Source organism: Macrosteles quadrilineatus, unplaced genomic scaffold (assembly GCF_028750875.1).
Source record: "Macrosteles quadrilineatus isolate MER2022 unplaced genomic scaffold, UCM_ALF_1.0 Scaffold_3__2_contigs__length_128488019, whole genome shotgun sequence".
NCBI lineage: Eukaryota > Metazoa > Arthropoda > Insecta > Hemiptera > Cicadellidae > Macrosteles > Macrosteles quadrilineatus.
This window is the reverse complement of record NW_026542596.1, coordinates 16,280,745-16,303,225: the sequence shown is the minus strand read 5'-3', so window position 1 is coordinate 16,303,225 and position 22,481 is coordinate 16,280,745. Positions and strand designations below refer to the sequence as shown.

The 22,481-nt window shown below is 35.5% G+C and overlaps 1 protein-coding gene across 1 annotated transcript; it reads right to left on the bottom strand.

Annotated features, from left to right (window-relative positions):
• Positions 1 to 790: 790 nt before the first annotated feature.
• Positions 791 to 21,759, bottom strand: LOC128989587 (pre-mRNA-processing factor 17-like). Its single transcript, XM_054411504.1, has 10 exons — positions 21,531 to 21,759; positions 18,588 to 18,804; positions 15,334 to 15,560; positions 14,912 to 15,008; positions 13,452 to 13,666; positions 12,567 to 12,675; positions 8,814 to 8,968; positions 5,862 to 5,995; positions 2,806 to 3,027; positions 791 to 1,023 (listed from the first exon to the last, which is right to left on the bottom strand). Exons 1-10 carry the CDS (start codon positions 21,678 to 21,680, stop codon positions 846 to 848), a joined length of 1,704 nt encoding a protein of 567 aa, XP_054267479.1. The 5' UTR covers positions 21,681 to 21,759; the 3' UTR covers positions 791 to 845.
• Between the last annotated feature and the right edge of the window lie 722 nt (positions 21,760 to 22,481).

Genomic DNA, 22,481 nt, shown 5'->3' with positions numbered 1-22,481 from the left:
AATAATCGTTGTATGAGTATATCAGGACAAATTTGAACTAGTTTTTAAATTTTGTACTGTATGTACACATTTCTTTGGAAATCAACATTTGTCGATTATGGAACTCTTTGAACACATCCCTCAACTTCCATTTAGTTTGATTTATTAAAGTAAAGCTAGTAGTCCTACTAAATTTTATCTTTCTGAATGAACAATAGATTAATGTAACAATAGATGAATACAGTTGGCGTATTATTGGGTAGAATTTAGAGGACAGAACTTCTTTCCATGAGTCCCAGGTTGACACCCTGCCAATCTACAATAGCTTTAAGCTATTTGACAAAGCCCAGCTGTTTGGTCTCACATCTAAAGCTACAGCTCCACCTGTATTGAAGATCAATAAGGAAAGGTTTCTAAGGTAAGGAGAACCTTCTCTGCATTGTACAAGCACAAAGGTGTGTGAAAATCCTGAGTTCTAAACTACGACATTAGCTTGAATTTTTTAGTCAGGAAATAACAAAACTCAGTAACCTACCTAATTAACTTTAAACCTACCAAAATTTGCTTGTAGTAACCCACCTTATAAGTTAGTTATATCAGTGAGTCGACGTTTAATAATATCAAAAGAAATAACGAGTTGGACTTATTCCATTTTTCTTGAGGACCTAATTACTGAACTACAAAGGCTTATGAATGTGTGGTAAATTAAAATTGTGACATTTGATATAAAATAAGGAAGGTCTAGCAAATTGAGGGAAAACTATGTAAAAGAAATAACACAAATTTACTCTAGGTAATCTTTATACGGCAATAAATTGTATAAATTATTTATTAAAAACTATATACAAAATGTCTGTTGGGTTAGTTTAGTCCCAGTATTTGATGAGACCGTCCCAGCCCGCTGTGGCTAGCTTGCTGGGCTCGTGAGGATGCCAAAGAACAGATATACAGACGTTGTCATGTGCCTTCCATTTGCTGAACAGTTTGGTTGTCTTCCAGTCCCACACGTAGGTCTTGCCATCAGCATCTCCTGACACTATGTAGCTGTAACAATCCAAGCAATAGACAGGTCTAACAGTTGTAACTTACGTAAAACAAGCTTAGTTAAAGTATGAAGAGTTTTTTTGGGAAACCAGGCTTACAAAAAAAGGAAAGTGTCAATTTTGGTACAAGAAACATAAACACTCTACACAAAAATTTGAATATTTCATTGTAAACTGACAGCACTTTCAACCAAAGAAGATTTGTGTTAAAGAAAACAGGATGTCTAAGACATTAAAACATCTTTCTACCCGACACAAATATTCTGTCAGTGAAGCAGTGCTCCGAAACCTGTCAAGGTACAGTTCCGGAACCTCATTTTCTACAAATCGAGCACTGCAGTGAAGTATTATAACTTTTGTTTGCTTCTAGTGTCAGGATTACAGTTGCCAATTTTGTCATATTTTGACTGAGCAAAACGCAAAAATTCAAAACGCACCTGTGGGAGGAGGTTTAGAATAAGGGCTAGTTAATAGCTATAAATGAAAAGAATATACAGGTAATGTAATTTTATTTTGTAAAACAACTTATTATTACCTTGGAAAAATTTATTTTTTCTCGTCAAAACAATGCCATAGTTTACCTTGATTTTTAAGTATTTTGTTAAGGATAGGTTTTAATTAAATTAGTCAAACCTAACATTAAAAACTCTGGCCCAAAGCCATTTTTTACAAAAACCTCATAACCTTAAAGACCCAGTTTTCACGTTACGTTCTAATTGTTTTCTGTCCTATTCTTTTTTCCTATCAATGTTTCCTTTTAAATTTGTATGTACGAAAAATACTTCTAAATGTCTGGTTAAACAATTTACACCTTTAGCCAAGAGAAATCCACATTTCCTTTTTCTTTTCTATCAATCTAGGCCTAGCCCCCAAATGCCTTTCCTGCAAACCACCAGTATCAGGTTGTCATAATTACATGAGGCCTAAAATCACCCTAATGCATCAAGGAGACCACAATACTGGTTACTAAATCCTACAAAAGAAAGCATCCAGAACTATCTGGTAAATTAAACACAACAGCCAACACTATTTTATCACACTACCCCTATCTCATTGAAATTACACTAGTTATATATTGAGTAGACTCTGTTGTTAATGAAGCAAACAAACTGCAGGATGACCTAGCCAAGATAAAATTAATGAAACTTTCTCAACTCCGTGTTAGCCAGATTTAAAAGGTAGGCTTCACAGCCACTTTTTGTCAAACTACACATAGACCTAACCACTGTTCTTTTTTACGCGAAAAGCCACTTAATCAATCTTATCCACCCCAGTTGGTCAACTTCCAAGACTATCGAAAATCCCAAAGGCACTCTGCAGTGCAGACCTAACACATATTTTAAAACCAAGGAAAACCTTCACAAATCTAGTCGGAGCTGAATCCAGCTTATTTTTCAAAGGTCTAACATTCACCCCAGTGCCGAGATCGTTTTACTCTTGGGAAAGATGTTTTCACGTTTGGTAGAAACCTAAGGCTGGCTGAAACACTACAATTCACAACTACCGTAACTCAAACATCAAACCATTACACTAAACCTGAACACAATTTTCTTCCAATGTATGGCAACTAAAGCCAGGATGGAATCTTCCCCATTCAGGCAAACCTTTTCCAAAAAAATCTTTCAACCCTAGGCTCTTAAGCCCATACACAATAACCTTGTTACATGATAATTCAAGCCTAACCTGTACTTATAAAATATTTTTGTGTACTAGATTTGGATATGGAATTATATCTTTCCCCTTTAATATTACCATCACTGCAACAACCCTCATGTTTCACTACCTCATATCAGGAGAGAAGTCTAGAGAGCAGGCATATCCAGCGACCATGTGACCTGTAAATGTCTTCTTGCGGTTAAGTTTGAACCGGTTGAGAGCTGAGAATATGACAATCTTGTTGTCCATGCTCTGACATGCCAGCCACTTGTGGTTGGGTGACGGAGTGACAGCAGGCATGGAGTGCATGCTGGGATCCGCTATGTACTTCATGTCCACTGGGATGTCCCTGAAAAAAATTATTATATCATCAGAAATCCAGAGGTCTTTAACAGACCTAAAAACCACGTGTTGCAAACAACTATGGGTCTGTAGTTCCTAATATTTTTGGGTTGGGTTCTGCCAACATCAGGCCCGGTCTGGCTCCATTGGAGGCCCTCGGCTAGATAGTGATTTGAGGCCCCCCACCAGAAATAAAACTAGGACCATGGGGTCCTCTCACCACGGCAACAATAGTTAGCCTATGTTTGCTGCATGCCGCAGGTGGATAAAAAGGGTTTAAATGCTTAAAATTTTTTTATATTTTGGATTAAACTAATAATTGCAAAATGACCATAAATTGAAAATCTTTGTATTTATAAATCTAATTCTAAGGTATCAATCAATTTAAATTTGATATAAAATTTTCTCGTATTTCTATTCACCTCTATAGCTGCAACAAAATTTAAAGGCATATTATTAAAATTGTTTAAGTATTCAATTCAAAAATAAGACCAAAACCTAGTTCTTGGAGTTTTTGCCATACTGTTTATCACACATTTTACTCCATAGTTGTACCTCAGCAAAAAAGACAAACAGACAAACAGAAACAATCAAAAGTATTTTAAGTTAAGGCTTACAAAAATCTTCTGATGTTCTGCATACCTGTTTGCAACTTCTCAATTGTTAGCAGAATCGGAACTGAAACCAGCTAACCATAAGTTAAAACTTTTTGACTTTAATTTGTTTTTATTTCGAGGATTTCCTATCTTTTTTTTCTTTTACTTGTGCCACTTGGGCACACACGTTTAATTTATAAACTGATTTAAGTGTTAGTACTCTTTCAAACAATACGTCATAATCCTCTACGTAGTAGGAATGACTGGAATAAAACCACACATCGGTGATTGAAACTATTCGTAAGCACCATACTCGACTTTTTGGTATTGAGGCTGACTGGTCGAATGAAATCAGCTGTAGATCAACTGACGTATAAGAATTGGGAAGAGTTTTTAGGGATATATAAAATGTAATTGTATGTATTTTTATTGATTTAAAAAATATAAAATTGCCAAATCACTGTGTTTTTTTATACTCATGATAGTTAATGCCTATAATAAAATTTGTTTTAAAAACCAGGTAACAAATAAATAGGAATATTTGTTTTACTGAGAGACATTAGGCCTGAAAAATGTAAAACTTGTCAGTCATGTAATAAACTATAAATTTCAAAATTAATTGTAAATGTTGTCATTCCATTACGTTTTATACCAAAGTAATAAAATATTAATGCAAACGACAACAAACAATAGGAATCATGCGCAAAAACTCCAACGTTTAAAGTAAAATTATAATCGATCATTTAACTTGCAATGACAGAAACTACTGAAACCACTGTGCCGATTGAACGCCACCAGTTGTTGTAGTGGAATTCACACAGTTTTTTATTCGACAGAAAAAACAACTGGTTTTAAAAACAACCGATTGAATAGTCGATAGTTTTGTTCCAGTCGGTTGTCTCGTCACTACTAGTACAAGCGCTAAGCTGTCTGCTTGAGTCCAGATACTAGACTCAATTGCACAATGCAGACGCGCCTGCACGGCAATATCGCGTCACTATCACCATTGACTAAATAGTTTTATATAGTCAATGTTACCACGTAGCGCTGGCCGCTGAGCTGTTTCGAACGGTGCGGTGCGGTGAGGTGAGATCGGGGACTAGACTATCTCTAGTACTAAACCCTTAACTGTAATACAATAATAAACATGTTATTGTTTATTAAAAATTGTTTTTGCAAGACTACGTCGCTGTGAAACAGTAAAACAAAATAATTTTTCGTAATAAAAAACATTGTTGACTTGATTTTTTGGCTCTTGGAGGCCCCCTTGAGCCGGAGGCCCTCGGCGATCGCCGACCAGCCGGCCTGGCCAGACCGGGCCTGGCCAACATTTGGCTAGACAGATCGGTTTGGACTGGAAACAATCTTCTCCAAGATGGTCGATCGAAAAGTGACAATATGCTGCGATCAAGTGTGATATTCAGGATTTTCCCTGATCATGAGAAGATGATGTTACCGTGATCGTAGAAAATGGCATATCGTCACTTTTCCGCGGCTGAAGATGTTCACAAATTCACCGCGATATAAGGAAGATCATGTACAATATTATGTAGACAATAGACAATTCCTTTATTACAATTTCAAAAACGAATAAAGATATTTGAATTGAATTGAATTGAATTTACTAATCTATCTATGTAAAGGTGTATTAAAGTAATTTATTTGTATCATATCAAATGTGTTACAGTTTCTAAAAAGAAAAAAACTAAACCAAAATGAATGTTTGGATAGATTCCTGAATGCTCTACCAAAAATGCCTTCACATTATTGTCAGAAGTCTTCATCCCGTTTGTACATTGAGCCTACATTTGAGTCAATGACTCACTTGTATGATACTTACAAAAAACATTGTCACACTGAAGAGATAAAAGAGGGCAAACCGGAGGGTTCGTTAATTTTGAGTAGACATTCCTTTGACAGTTCTTTTCATAAGAAGAATCCCTCCATTTTTCAACTTAAAAAGGACAAGTGCGATGTTTGCGCTTCATATGAAGTTGGAAACGTCACAGAAGAAACCTACCAAGTCCATATCAAGATAAAAAATGATGCCAGACAAGAAAAAGAATCCGACAAAAGAAAAGCCAAGGATAAAGAGGTGTATGCGTTTACATCTGACGTAGAGGCCGTCAAGGTGGCACCTTTTCTAAAAGCAAGTGTGCTTTACTATAAAACAAAGCTCGTGGTGCACAACTTTACCATGTGTAATCTTGGTACAAAAGAAGTGAAATGAAAATAACTATCTTACCATTCCCAGACTCTGAGACTCTTGTCATCGGAGGTGGTGACAAATCTTCTGTTCTCATCTACAAAGGTAATGGAGTTGACTGCTCCAAGATGCCTGTCATACTCCTGGACAATCTCACCACTGCGGGTGTCCCACTGAAACAACACTAGTTGTCAAAATGGTTTTGTTTTGAAAAGACAACTTTTTTTTACATAACAAAATCTAAATAAAAAATTAAGTTGTGGAAGAAAACCAGATATTGAAGGCTGACTAACCATGCTTGTAAAATGAAATATGAATCTCATTCATAGGTCTACCTCTAAAACTTTGTTTTTAATAATAACAACAAAAGGCTATCCAGTTTTATAAATTATCCATATTTTACTTCGCTAGCCTATTTTTCCACTCTCCACGCTATCATCGTATCATGATCATAAACTCCAGTAGTCTGGCCATGAAGATAAGCTTTGGATACATATCTTGTAATCAAAAAGCAATTCACTGTGACAGGGTGTCTACTACATTCTGGATAAAAAATTCATGGACAATTCCCGTACATTTAAGGACACTTTGCCGTAACCTTTGTCGGTGTCATTAGGCCTACCGAATAATTTTGATTTGTCAAACTGTATTAATCTTGTTATTCACTGTAGTTGCACCAGAGAAAAAGTAAACAATAATAGATAAGAGTTAAAAATTTCAAAATAGAAATTTATTGAAAGTTAACAAACATAGGCCTACCTATACTTTAGGTAAAGCTTTTATAGTGTAACAGAGAAATGCAATCATTGTCTCCTGCGATAGCGACAAATATCTCCATCGGTCACGTAAACTTCATAACATAGCTTATCCGATCCAGGCGGATTAATTTGGCATGATTCGCCCTGGCACAACGTTAGGTTCTCGACTACTTTTGAAAAAAAAAATCTTTAATGCATATTGTTGCTCAGTTCTTAGTAAAAAATCAAGGTATGGTAAGCGGCTACCAATAAGCAATAAGCACAGAGTAAGATTATTGTATTTTCATTTGCAAAGTTAATATCGACACATAGCAGTCATTAGTTGTTTATCTTGGGCTCAATTACATTTTCTTAATATATTTTACAGCTCTTTCAAGAATCAAAATACCCAGGCCTAGACCTAATTATTTAGGAGGGCCTATATAAACTGAGTAATAAACAATGAGGTTATAATAGCAGCAAAGTCCCTATCATCATTCTAGTTCATAATATTTAGATTGCTTAAAGCATACAACTCAATAAATAAATATATGGGAAACAAAAAACATTGAAACCTGAATAGCCAACAATATAAGACAAAGATACAGAAAATGCAATGGCATAATTTGAAACCAAGCAGGCCTACATAGTGATAAAACATTAATGCAAACAACATTGCTTGTGGTTTTGTCAATTGAAAGATAAAATATCCATAAAAAAGGGGTTAACTTACAAAATAAGACTGTAGATTATTTACATGTTTAATATGAAGCCATAAACAGTTTTATGGCACTAGGCAATGGCCGCGGCAAATTGAATCTTCAAGCCTAAAGTACGAGTAAGAAGTGAAATTTAACAGCCATTATAAAGCTATTATTTTCACGATAAAATAGGTTTGGGATCTAATAATAATTACCCTAGTAATAAAAAAAGAAGTTGTAAAGGAATAAAAGTGATACAACTTTTATGAGCTAGCTGCTGAGTCAACAGTTCTTGGAAGTACTTGACTTGACACTTGATTGTCGTGATAAAGATTAATGGGTTTGAGATTGCTAATGGGATTTTTATTGCATAATTACTCTAGTAATAAATTATGAAAATGTAAACAAACATCTGATAAACCTTTTATGTGCTCCTAACCAACTAGCGATCAATAAAATTATGGCCCATTAAAAATTTAAGGACATAGTCTGGCATTTAAGGACAATTCCCGTACATTTCATGGCCAGTAAAAAATTAAGTACAATTCCCGGTTTTCCTGGATTTCCCGGTTGGTAGACACCCTGTGTGACCTTACCTAGGACGCGGAAGGGGATTCAATGGTTTAAAAAGTTTGTAAAACACACAGCGAGCGTACATGACAGCTACAGAGCTGCAATTTGTGTCATTCTGGTCACAAGTGATGCCAGTAAGTGGGGTGAGGAGCCTCTTTGTGGCATACAAGCAAACTATGGATTAATACATAAAACCGGCCTTACTTAAACCGCCCCTAATTTCAATATATCTATATATAATAGGCAAGCATGTTTCTTTCAAACCTTTTTTTCTAATCTCGTGTGCATCACAGGAAAAGTCTATGCATACTGCTAGAAAGATATTTTCCTGGGGATGTGCAAAATCCCTTTATAAATTAAAATAGGCTCAAAAATAAGCACAATAAATTAATTTAAAATTTTAAAAATTAACATTGGCCTTGTGGGTTGTCATGCTGGTGACAAAATAAAATAACAACAAAATATATACAGAAAATAAAAACAAATGGAAGAAATTCCAATCACATATTTTATTACAGTGTGGGGTGAAAATAGAGAAGTCTGTACATTACATATTTTTGGTTGAGTTTTCGACCACTGCAAGGAGTGGTTATGAATAGTTTGTTTAAAATGCAAACTACTGTACTTGTTTTGTGATCAAATAAATACTAACAATGGCTTAAACAATGTCGGTTTGGTATTTGTTCTTGTGCCATGTGTAAACTGTGACATAACTTATTCTGGTAACACATTAAGAAGTGGTTTCTTTAGTTAGACTGACTTTTGTTAGACTATGGTGAATTGTAATAACATCCAAAACATATATAGAAAGTTTCACCACATGCTACTCTAATTGTTAAGGATTGTCTGACAAAGTAAGTTTTACCTATTATTTGTAAGTACTGTAAACACAATCCTGGTGTTATAAAAATTAATTCTACAAGATTACTATTGTCTAAGCCTAGTAAGTCTAGTTTTAGCCATCACCATAATGAACTTACGCAAATAATCTTTTTGTCCGATGTTCCCGCTACAAAGAGATGTTGTTTATCTTCGTCAGGATTGAATTTGACACAATACGGTATCTTGCGGCTGGTGAAACGAGAGATACATTCTCCTGTTTCAGTATCCCATAACTTGATGTACCGATCATATGCTGCATGCACAAAAAAGGAATATTGAAATCTTGGTGAGGTATCCACACTTCAATACTGTACATCCACTGCAGACGGCAGATGACATTTTAAATTAATAAATTGAATTAATTTAATGTAAAAGTAAATATGTAACTGCTAAAGTTAACTTGACATTTCAACCAGAACCAAGTTGAAGATATTTAGTAGCAACGTCAAGTCTGTGTTGCTATATGGGTGTGAGACTTGGAAGGTATCTTCATCTTTGACACAAAAGCTCCAAGTTTTCATCAACAGATGTTTGAGAAAAATACTGAAGATCTACTGGCCGGAGGTTATTTCAAACAGAGAGCTGTGGAAAGCTACAGATGAAGAACCTGTAGATACAGATTAAAAAACGCAAGTGGCGATGGATTGGACACACTCTTCGTAAAGATCCAGATGCTGTAGAGAGGCAGGCCTTGAACTGGAATCCCCAGGGGCATAGACGAAGAGGAAGGCCTCGAATGACCTGGAGAAGAACTATAGAAGAAGAAATAAGAGATGCAGGGAAAAACTGGAGGGAAGTGAGAGCCTTGGCTGCCAACCGAGTCCGATGGCGTTGTTTCGTGGAGGCCCTATGCTCCGTGCAGGAGTGAAAGGAGATAAGTCAAGTCAAGTAAGTCAAAGTTAACTTAGGGGAGTTTTACTGAAAAAAATAGATGGACTGCATAGTAAGAGATTATCGATAGATACATTTTACTTTGCGTAGCTCAAAACTTCAATTGAACTCCTCATGATTCCCAAGGAGATTTTTGTTAAGGGATGGTGTTTAGCTACTGTAACTTACCTGAGAACGCTAAAAGTCCAAGGGCTAATAGATAGGCCTACACAATATAAGGTCTCTGAAGAGAATTCTCTTCAATCCACTCTCTGAAGAAGTACTATTTTATGACAAAATATCAATGTTATCAGGCTGGGCGCAGACTGATCCAGCATTTCTCCTGAAGCAAAATGTTGCACAACGAATTGCTTGAAGCATTTTGTTTCTTTGCTTCTCCAGTGTGCGGGAGGTTCAAGCATAATTCAGAATTTGGTTTCAAGCAAAATTAAGAAAAATAAATATCATTTTTACTGGTCATCTGCTATAGTATTGTTTGAACATGTGTGACGAGGAAGTCAACATAGCTATTGTTGTATGCCAGTTTTTGCAAAATGCTGGACTAAATAGAAAGAAAACATTGGGTTCGCCCAATCAATCTGATGATGACAGTAAGGCTTTCCTCTTGAAATTAAATCAGATTCAGGGAAATTTTACAATTATTGTCGAATAATTGCTATACTATTTTATTAGAAGAGTTTTAAATACCGTAAGGGATATTGTAAGAAATTATCATTAGATAATGTTGTGATGGTTATATAAAATGAACTGAGTAACCATAAAATTTCTTAATTATTTTACTACTTTGCATGGGCTGTGAGACTACCAAAAAGGTAGCAAGAAAAAATAAACAACATTGTTCAATGGAAATTCAAAATATAATTGTTGAGTTATAACGAAACTTCAAAATTCATTTTTCAAAGAAGAGTTATTTTTTAAACAACAAACGGTCAATTGGATATTAAAAGCCACAAAGCTTTACCATACAGGGTTAGGCAAAAGTCTGGAACATCCCAGTTAACTTTTTAACGTGTTGCAGTAGGAAAACCAAACTTGGCACATATTTACAACATAATAAATTGTACTTTTTCATCCAAGTTACAACTTTGCCCCAGCCCCCAAAATGAGGTATTTTAGGGGCAGCCCCAAATTTTCAAATGTACCTATCATGTGACCCCTCATTTTAAAGGGTTTATTGAGATAAATTGAATGGCTCAAACTAGAGGTCAATATCACATCCCTAATCAAAATGGCAGCCATTTTAATTATTTAAGATGAGCAAGTCTTAAGCATAAAGTCTTGACACCCCCAGTTAACTTTAAAAAATTAATATTTTAATACTGACCAAAAGGTGAATTCTCTTTTTTTATAAAGGCATGCTGAGTTTAGTTTTCCTGCTATAACCTGTTAAAAAGTTAATAGGGGATATTTAAAAATGACTGCCATTTTGATTAGGGGTGCAATATTGACCTCTAGTTTGCCCCATTTAATTTTTTTTAGAAACCCTTTAAAATGATAGGCCACATGATAGGTGTTTACATTTGAAAATTTGGGGCTGCCCCCAAAATACCCCATTTTGGGGACTGGGTACAAGTTCTAACTTTAAAGGAAAAAGTGCATTTTTTTATGTTGTAAACATGTGCCAAGTTAGGTTTTCCCACAGCCACACGTTATTAAGTTAACTGGGGGTGTCCAGACTTTATCTTGCTTGCTCATCATAAATTAAAATGGCTGCCATTTTGATTAGGGGTGCGATATTGACCTCTGGTTTGCGCCATTCAATTTCTCTTGATAAACCCTTTAAAATGAGGGGTCACATGATCATGATAGGTGTTTACATTTGAAAATTTGAAGCTGCCCCCAAAATACCCCATTTTGGGGGCTGAGGCAAAGTTGTAACTTTGATGAAAAAGTGCAATTTCTTACGTTGTAAATATGTGCCGAGTTTGGTTTTAGTACTGCAACGCATTAAACAGTTAACTGGGGGGTTCCAGACTTTTGCCTAACCCTGTAGATAAAACTTGTGTTGGTTAGTCTATGGCCTTACTAGCTAGAAGGGATTTGGCGCATGCGCAGAACGTTTTGCTCCTTGAAACATCAAACATCGTGCTGTATGGGATCCATTCTTCGAGCGGCTGCTCAAATGTTTCAAGGTGTTGCGAGACGCCTCGTTTGATCAGTGTGCGGCCTCCCATTGAAATACATGGGGCGCTCGTACCCAGCTAAACATTTTGCCTCGCAACACTTGCGTCAGGTGAAATGCTGCATCAGTGTGCGACCGGCCTAAGTAACCATAAGTGTGTTATCTATTATCCCCTGAACTGGGACCGTGTTGTCGTCATGTAATCCAGCTACCTGGAGGTCAAGAATTTTGGATATTTATAGGCATGATCTGTAGATGTGATACTCTCTGGTGTAGATTAACAAACTAGTGAGCACTACGACTATAGGCACTAGGCCCTACTATCCTGATTATTAGACCAAAATTGGTAAATTCCAAGACAAAAATGTAGTTCGATTCCACTATAAACTAGTCAGTAAAAAAAGTATAAAAAGTATAAAAGAACTCTTAATTTTTTCATGTAAGCTAGCTAAACCTATTTGTTTTGTTGGTAAATCATAAATTTTGTAAACAAGTCAATTCATATACTTAACATTTTACAAAATATATGTTGAAAATGGTTGAATTTGAAACAATACGGTATATTGCGACTGGTGAAACGAGAGATACATTCTCCTGTTTCAGTATCCCATAACTTGAATGATGTACCGATCATATGCTGCATGCACAAAAAAGGAATATGGAAATATTGTTGAGGTATTTCAATACTGAGGCTTCAAAAAGTGAAGCCGTTTTTTATGTAGGCCTACTAATAATATTCATTTTCATTTTAACTCCCAAAATTGTTTAAATTTACTAATTTTTTTTCATTTATGAATTTGACCCAAACATATTCTCGTCATTATAATTTTCCACTCACCTGCTGAGAGGAACTGTGTGCCAGGATTGTTGAAGGCAATGTCTCTGACAGCCTGACGGTGGCCGTAGTAAGTCCTCACACACCGTCGGTCTTTATAAACTTCCCACAGCTAAAAGGAAGTATAGGCTGTTATTTTATTTGCAGCTTATAGAAAACTTTTAATACCGTACACCATTGAAATCTAACCGAATCATTGAACCCAGGGAGTTTTCATAGATTGACAATTTGTTTTTTCCTCCACTTTATAAACAAAAAAAAAAAAAAAAAAAAAAAATGAAACCCGTTTTTTAGGTGGATATACACATAGTAAGAACAGTTAAAAAGTAGAGAAATGCCTTATTCAAAGGAAAAATGCAGAAAGAATTTACTTGTCTTGTCAATACCTTTTATTTAACACTAGGCCTGAGTGAGAACGTATCCAAACCCTTTATCTATGCGACTGATTCCTGGCTGGAGAAACAATCCTTTAGACTGCTCCGCCATTGATCAGGCTACAGTCTACCACACTAAAAGACATACTCAACCCCGAGCGTAGTAGTTCAAAAGTTGACTAACAAGTTTCAGCACAAGTCGGGTAAAGCTTTCAACCATTTTCCGAATGTCCCGAGTTCAAATCCCATCAATCACAAATGGATTTTATCCATATAATAATGCCGCAACGTTTTAGGTCTAGCCTGAATTATTGAGTATGACAGTTCCAAGCTAGATACCAAGCTGTGTCCTATGTGAAGGAAGAACATAACACCCCAACAGGGTTTTTAAATAAATAGCTTTTTAGGCTGGTAGATATTCTTTCAGAACCTGATATTTATATCAACAATGTAACACATGGTGTAAAATACTGGAAACACTTCAATGTATGACGTTGTGATATGACAGTTGTACCTTGACCCTACAATCCATACTGCAAGACAGCAGCAAGTGAGCAGAGTGGGGGAACCAGCGGATGGCAGAGATTCCCTTGGTATGTCCCTGCCAGGTGTGAATGTGAGATTTGGGCAAGAAGCATCTATCTGGAGGTGTCTCTGACTTGAGGTTAACACCGACGTCCTGAGGAGGATGTATAAACGAGCGACCTTGGTAGTCTGTACTGTCCTTGACTGCAACATAGTGGCACCAACGTTAAACATTTGTATATTACAATGGTATATTTTTTCACTAGAACCTGGGAGTGAGCTGGTCTAAAAGCGACTTGGGTCCCTGAGGTTCCACGTTCAAATCACGCCAATCACTAATGGATCTAAGTGATAAGGCCTAGCCTGTTTGAAGTAATATGATAATGTCAAACAGTTCTGGACTAGATCACACGTCCTAGGATGTGAAGGTGGGACTAAAGAAGACTCCTTTAGATACAAACTTAAACTTGACAACAAAATTAAGCGGTTTTTTATTTAGGCCTACTGATAATATTCATTTTAACTCCCAAAATTGTTTTCATCTTTGTTTCTGCTAATATAAACCCACGCCGACGATGATCCCCACATGGCCGCGGGAGATGATTACCATTTTGACACAATCACGGGAGGCGATTACTATGTCCAAACGACCGCGGGGAAGGTATAATGATGCCTTCACGGCCACGAGGGGTGTTCAGTATTTTATCGCGATCGCGCAAGACGATAATAATGCCCCCACAATTGCGGGAAAAGATCAGAATTTTGCCTCATTTACTGTGACGTTGATGATCTCCACAAGACCGCGAGCAATGATTACCATTTTGCCGCAATCGCGGGAGGCAATTATTATGATGCAAGGGATTATCAGTTTTAACGCGATCGTATGCAAATACAACCACAAAATATTTTACTTTTCAATATTTTGGCGTCCCCAAAAAAGCCAATTGCCTCGTGTCCTAGGCACTTGCCTACTAAATTTAAATAAAAATGTGATTAATCTTTTATTTAGAACTATTTGCTTCCTCTAAATAAGCTAAAAAGGTTAACAAAAGAGAACATGTTCAGCTGATGTTCTCGACTTTCAGCTTATTTTTAATAATTCACACTGGATCAATCTCTTCCCAAAAAACAATACGACTTAAGTAATGCAAACACCATGGAACCAGTAAAAAGATTCGAACTAGCCTAAATTTCTATTATTAAATACATTTAAGTTTTGTAACAAAGGCATTGAAAATCGAGGAGTGGGAAAGAATTTTTAAAAACCACTGCTGTCTATATTTTTTTATCCGATTTTCCAGTTAGGCCTACAAAGAGATGTTGTTTTTAGCAATTTGTCAAGTGTATATACGTGATATCTTAAGAATAAAGTTTTTTGTTAGAAACCTAACTACTGTATTCAATCTTAAAACCTATTCCAGAATTCACTGCAATTTTAATCCTACTTACTGTGTAAAACGGTTTTCTCCTCCAAAGGTTTATCATCAGATTGCTTCCCGCGTTTCTGTTTCTTGGCCAAATACTCCTCTAGCTCCTCAGCTTCAGCCTGGAATTAATAGCCTACTTTGAATCTGAACCAACTCCCAAAGAACACTTGAATTGTAGAATGATGAAACTAAGTCTTTAACTAAGTTTAGAGTGACTATTTTATTGAGGTCTAGCAGTTTATGTTTTTGTTCTTTATCCTTTTTTTACAAGTTGCAGTTTTGCTCGATTTTCAGCAACGGGTTATCTAGTATCATTAAATATAAATAGTACATGCTTGGATAAATATTTTAAAGGCATTAGTTAAAATTGACTAAGTATGAAATTACTCTTGTTAATATTAGAGTCATCCCTGCAAAGTTGGTTATCAATCAAAGTTGTTTTACCTCATTAGGTTTCATAACTCGCTGCTCATCTTTAAAACCACCCCAAGGACCAAGAAATCCCTCAATGTCTCCTGGATCATCATTTTTCTTTCGTTTTCTCTTGTCCAATGGTCTTTTGGTTGTCGCCTCAAACACAGTCTTCATCGATGTCTCCTCTGCTGCGAGCGTGGCCCCAACAATAGTTTTACCTTCATTTTCATTGTCAACAGTGGGGTCAATAGCATAACCTGAAATATCAAATATTATATTTTGGAGATTTTTTTTGTCAGCTAAACAATATTTTGAATAAAGATTCTGTTCATTCACAAACACTTATTAATTTCTTGGTTTCTTTTTAAGTAATTAACCCTGAACTACTAAAATGTAACTAAGAAATATATTATTTGTAAATATTTTACGGTGCTTGTTCTGTTCTCAATGAACATCAATAAACTATATATCTTCTATTTTCTACAATGGTGCTTGGTGGAAGGAGGAAACTGCATGAATTTGTAAGTGTTTGAAACAAGTTTAAAAATATTTAAATGACACCTAATTTTCTTTTTAGGGAAATCAAATCAGACAATAAGGACTATAAATCTTAATTTTAATTAGAATTTTATATATTTTTAGCGAATTTCCCATATAACTTAGGAAGTTAGCTATTACTGTAGGTCTCGTGGTAAGACTTGGTACAAAGTTACAGGGCATAAAACTATATTTTAACACATATTCAGTGATCCAATAACTCTTCAGGGGGACGGCCCACAAGGAGTCGGAAGAAAATCTTAAATGGAAGCATAGGTCAATATGCACATCAAATTAAAGGTCTTCTTTAGTAGAATACAATGCCGCAAACCGCACTTCAAAAGGTTGATCCTGCGCAAAATGGCAGATGTTCAAAGATTTCTTGAATCCGCCATTTTGAATCTTTGAACGACTGCCATTTTTTACTCAGGCATTCTTTTGAGCTTGAATTTACGGCATCGTAATCTACTAGTGAAGACCTTTAATTTGATGTGCATATCGACCTATGCTTACGTTAACAATTTTCTTCCGATTCCTAGGGCTGTGCCCCCTGAGGATAAAGCGTATAATAGCAATGTAAATTAAATGAATCTTTGAACAACTGTCATTTTGTGCAGGGTCAACCTTTTGAAGTGCGGTTTGTGGCATTGTATTCTACTAAAGAAGACCTTTAATTTGATGTGCATATTGACCTATGCTTCCATTTAAGATTTTCTTCCGACTCCTTGTGGGCCGTCCCCCTGAAGAGTTATTGGATCACTGAATATGTGTTAAAATAGAGTTTTATGCCCCGTAACTTTGTACCAAGTATTGTAGCTCTATCTGCATTATTTTTTAAAATATTTAACCGTCCAGGGACTTTTTTACCACCCTGTATATGTAACTGTATTGAAAAAGTTTTCATAATTTATATACGTGTATATATACATATATATATATATATATATTCTCCAAAAAAAAAAAAAAAAAAAAAGACAAAAAAATCTCATTTTTTGGAGAAAAGCTGGCTTTTATCAAAATTAATATGTTATGGTCCTTACAATTCTAAAAAAATAGTACAACACCCCATTGCTGTAACAATTATGGATCAAAAGTTATTGCAACTTTTGTGATTTTTAACTATAAAATATCATATTTACTCTCACCGCTTACCCATGATAAAGGTTGTTGACAAGCTTATGGAAGAAAGTATGTGTCAGAATGCTGATGCCGGTTATTAAATATTGCATTATTTTTAAGCATATTATGTAAATTTCATTAAGTTCAAAGGACATACAACCAAACTATATTTTAAAAGCTCATTTTATTTCTTTAATGTACAGTTATTTATAGGTGTCTTACATAAACTATTAAAAACAATAAAATAAAACTGTAAAACAATTATTTAAAAATTAATTTTTGTGTTACAGAGCCTAGCCTACTGAAATTGGAGTTTATTCCAAATAAACCTTTCTTTATTTTTAATGTTAAAAACGAAATCTATAACTTTTAACCATAGTGATAAGTTACTTGTTCTATGAATAACACTTTTCAATGTCAAGAAATTGTCCTTTGTCATTATGCATAGGGCAAATTGTGCTTCATCAAACGTTACAGAAAACAGTATTCAGCAACTAATCCTAAATCGGCTTTTTAATTTAAACATGTTGAAAATTGTAAAGTAAAGTAACACGTAGGCCTACTTGGCTATGTAACAATTAGCTATAGTAGGCTTACAAGGACTGAACAGATATATTCCTAATTATTGAACTTGGTATGCATATTAATCCAATAGCATAGCCTTGACAAGAGCTGTTAGCAGGAGCAAACTATGCTATTTTTTCAATTAAAGTTTAATGTTCAAGTATATGGAGATTTTTTTTGTTACAATTATTATGTTGTCTAGGCATATCTGAAATCTCATCAGGTAATTTCCTCTTCTTTAATTTAGTAAACCTTTGAAAAATCTTTGTAATCCAACCAAGGAAGGGCTTGTGATGATGAACCACAATCAACAGCTGAAGCAAAGGTTGATAGACCAGCTTTCTCATTATTTTAAGATTTGGTGTTGGTTTCCATTAAATCCAAGTTGAAAATATCGATAAAATAAAGAAACTAAATTGATTACCAATTTCCCTGTCAATCACTTGCAAGCATTCAATAGTTTCTCTTGTCACCGGTAACACTATTACATCGTCTGCATCTAGCGATTTTATTTTATCTAACAGTTAGTAATCATAGAGTAGCAAATGAAGGAAATAGGAGCCAAAAATGTGGATAACACTCAAATAATGGCCTCCATGTCCACACTCACACAACGTTGTAATAGGTAATAAAACGGCTGCGACCAGCTGTATGAAGCCAAGAAAGTAGGCCTAATTTTCTTGAAAATCTCAATTTGAAAGAGGTTGTTTTACGTAAGGTTGTGATAAAAATCACTATCTCAATCAATGTTAATGTAAGGAGAAAAGTAGCTAAAATTATGCTACAACTACTTTAAAAACGTAGCTAGCTACAGCTAAAGCTACAAAATCTTAAAAGTGTCGTAGCTACAGCGAATGCTACAAAAAAAGTGGCGCGCTACTTCCCAACACTGGGCAGTCGATACAAACACTGCTGCCACGGCCCGGCCTCAATGACTGCCTGCTAAGTGTTATTTTTGCATATCCTCTCTTTAACAAATTGTTTAAGAAACACATTTTACGCATAAAAGCAAAAAAGTCATATTCATAAAGCTATATTCATCAATATTGGATACTGTAACTCACCATAGCTACTAAACGTTCTTCTTTGGTTTTCGAACTGGAATTCACTAATATGAGCTTTTTCTACAAATCCAGAAAGTGTGTTTTTCTGTGCTCTTTGTTGTTGAGTCAAAAAAGGGTTCTCTGGCCCCAATTCAGGAGCAAAAAGTTCTTCATACTTGAGATTTTTAGTAAGTTCCTTTGTAGTGACATCTACAAACTTCATGCTATCAGATGGACCCTAGGAAACATGAAACATGTTTAAAGAAGTTCAACAATAAGGAATAAGATTTTTATTAGTAACACAAAGTTGATAAATAAAGATGAAGGTAGGTCCAATAACAAAATTAGGTTTTGAGTTGCTGATCTATCAGGCTCCTCTTTAGGCGGATACTTGGGAAATAAAACACCTGAATTAAATCATTGCCTCTTGCAATTTATGATGTGATTTCATAAAAATGAATGAATGTAATAAATATATGTACAACATTGAGTAAATAAACAAAAAACCGGGGCTTCCTGAAAGATTCACCATGGCCCTAATGTTCTACCACTGCATCCAAACCATAGAAAAAAGTGGCCCAACAGACGTCGTCCTGTCCTATTGTGTTTTATGAAATCCTCTTTCATTTTCAAGATGAGCTCGTTCGCATTGCTCAATCACGTCCTGATTGAAGTTTGTTTGCTACGCTTACTCACCTTTGGGCCGCCAGCTAAAATCTCCTCTTTTTTATACATTACCAAATGGCAACCCTAATCAATTCTAATATCCAAGTTAAGATCTTATGGCGTTATGGATCCTTTGTTATCATGGTTGTGAAGCTATATCTGGAAGACAATCAACAGTCAGATTTGTAAATAACTTTTCTGATCCTTTCAATGTGATATCAGGAGTTCTACAGGGCTCCCTTCTGGGTCCCTACTTGTTTAATTTATTTATGAACGATATTGGTGAGGCGATTGAGTGCAAGTTTTTTTTGTTTGCAGATGACATTAAGCGGTTTCATGCGCTGAACGTTTCGGAAGAGTAACGTACTGCAACGCTCTCTTGATAAGGTCAGTATATGGTGCAATAATAACATGATGCAACTTAATGCTAATAAATGCATGGCTATTTCGTTCTACCGGAGAGATTCCTGTGTTAATATAATAACGCATAATTAATTATGAAATTCAAGGTTATGGTGTTCCACGCTGTGAGACTGTCAAGGATCTTGGTGTCCTACTTAACTCATCTCTTACTCCTGATGACCAAATAGAAGCTATCTGCAGACGAACTAGCAGACTTTTGGGGCTGTTATGGCAAGGTGCGTCCAGTTGTCTTCTATACAAAAGTCTATTACGACCTACCTTTGAATACGCATCAGTGGTGTGGAAGCCCTTTTACAAAAACCACCTCATAAGATTGGAAAGGATACAGAGAAGATTCATTAGGTTGGTTGGAGTTAAAATGGGTCTTAGATATCTTGAGGTCCTTGTTGCTGACTTAATGAAGCACTTTGATCTTCTACCTCTGGAAGTTTGTTTCAACTATGCTGACTTGATTTTCCTCTTCACACTTCTCAATGGTTCTATTGACTGTCCGAATCTTTTGAGTAAAATCAACCTTAGAACACCAGGTCACACTGACATAAGTTACTACATAGTTATTACATAAGTTGTCAGTCTTTGTTAATCCTTTTTAATTAGTTTATCTGCCCTTGTTAACTCTTCATTGTTTTTTTGTTTTTTTAGTACCGTAACTCCTACATAGGTATGTCAAGTCTTTTGTCTCCACATCTGAATTAGTATTTTGTTATCAACTTCCTTTTTGTCTATTCTTGTACATCTAGACTGTTAGGGCCTATCTATGTTTGTTATATTCGCTTTATGCTACCAGATGTTCATAGTTTATCCTACCAACATTTTGTAAAGTAGCATAAGCTGTCAGTCTTTGTTATTCTTAACTTATTTAGGCCTACTAATTATTACCTGTCCTTGTTAACTCTTCATTGTTAATTTTTGTAACTTCTATCTCAAGTCTACACAACTGAATCTAGCCATTTGTTATTAACTTCCTTTTGTCTAATCTTGTACATCTAGACTGTTCAGTTATGCTTTCCACCACCTTGTATACAGCACATAGTATTACCCCTATTGACATTGCCGTTAATAAATTAGGAAATAAATTGAACATAAGTTAGTTAGGGTTTTAAACTCTTTGTACACAGAGAGTCGGATAGGCGTATTATAGAAGTTTTACCCGGGCAATTATCTTACCAAAATATGTCAGTGGTGATTAGTTTTATTGAAAACCCCTAAAACTTAATCAGATATGATAACTTAGGCCTAAGTTACCTACTTAACATTTAAACTAAATGTGTGATCGATTAAAAAATCATAATATTTCAAGCGTTATACCCCTTGGGCCTTGACATAGGGTAACTTACCGGTAACTGAATTTGAACTTAACACAGATAAATAAAGGTGTCTTGCTAGCCTAGTGGTTAGCACCTCGAAATAGGGTGCGAGAGGGATAGTGTTGATTCCCGGCACACCCAAAAACCATATGAATTGAGACCGCTTGCCCTACAAGTGTTTGAAAACCTCCGATAGTGCAATACCTCCCTTGCACGATGTGGAAAATTCCACAGGTTGTTGCAAACAACATTCAATTTAATATAATTTTGAGTACGGTAAAAATAAACCATGGGTGTGGAGCTTTGGATGCAAGAAACACTAGGGGTAGCGTACAGTTTCTTAACTGGGCTACACTAATATCGATTGAAACTATCGAATTGAAAATATTGATTAATAATCAATATTTTTAAGTAGACCTATACAGTAGACCGAAAGTGTCATAACCTAACCTTTACTAACCAAACTTGCTGATAATGAAAAAAATCTCATGAAGGTTTACTAATCCATTCAATAGTTCAAATTGATATTAGCATAGCTCAGTTAAGAAACTGTTCACTAATTTCTTACCATTGGAGTAACATCTGGTGCTGCACAAACATTACTAAGTGCAATTTTTGCAATAGTTTTCCCATCGTCCAAAGGTTTCAAATGAGCAGTAGTAGCATTTTCATCAAAATCAGAATCACCACTATCACTATATTGTTGAATTTGAAGCATTATTATTATTATAAAATCACGACAACCAAAAGTGTAGGGCAATACGGTTCTAGTCAAAATATTTGTAAACAACTAACGATTAACGTAACGAACATAACCTACAAACAACTAGAATGATGACCAATGAACCAGTGTTTCCATCCGCAAGAAAAAAATATCCCTGGGCCAACGTCAAAAAATCCCTAGTTATCCCTAGTCCGTGTTCTAATAATCCCTCCAATTATCCCTCTCCATCAAATCTAGATAACTTATTATTTTTGCAGCAATACCAATGGATATCATGTATAGCCACCTAAAATATGGTAACTGGTGATATTATTCTTCAATATCCAAAATTATTTATAAAGTAATACTATATAAAAAACATTTTTGCACCACTAAAACCGCGGCCATCTTTAACTCCAGGCAGGCCACGGCCTGAGAATTGGCAACGTTGCAAGTACCGTAGTATTGTTTAGCGCCAGACGTCCCATAAGTTAACATGGAAATAAAACATAATATAGAATCGAAAACCAAAACAATATAAATTGAAAATCTATTTCTGTACATTCAATGTGGAGTCAACATTTCCATAGCTCCGTAACCAAGCTTTCGTATTCTTAAAAAAATACATAAATAACATTAGTTTAGCGTTCTCCAAACAAACACCTTTTACAACACTATTCTTGCAACGGCCACTTCGAAGGCCGCGGCCTCCGGCCTGGAATTAAAGGTAGCCGTGATTAAAAACTGTCTATGTGGTACAAAACAAGATTATTAACATGGCCACCATGCCTTGGTGAAAAGGTTACACCAAGTTAC

What these genes read in the sequence shown, in the direction of transcription:
- LOC128989587 (XM_054411504.1), bottom strand. Translation starts at nt 21,680, where the DNA reads ATGCTTCAAATTCAACAATATAGTGATAGTGGTGATTCTGATTTTGAT. An exon ending in GTATGGATTGTAGGGTCAAG is followed by an intron (nt 12,676 to 13,451) that starts GTACAACTGTCA and finishes ACTTCCTTTTAG; the next exon opens with CTGTGGGAAGTTTATAAAGA. An exon ending in AGTCTCAGAGTCTGGGAATG is followed by an intron (nt 3,028 to 5,861) that starts GTAAGATAGTTA and finishes AATTTTTTTCAG; the next exon opens with GGACATCCCAGTGGACATGA.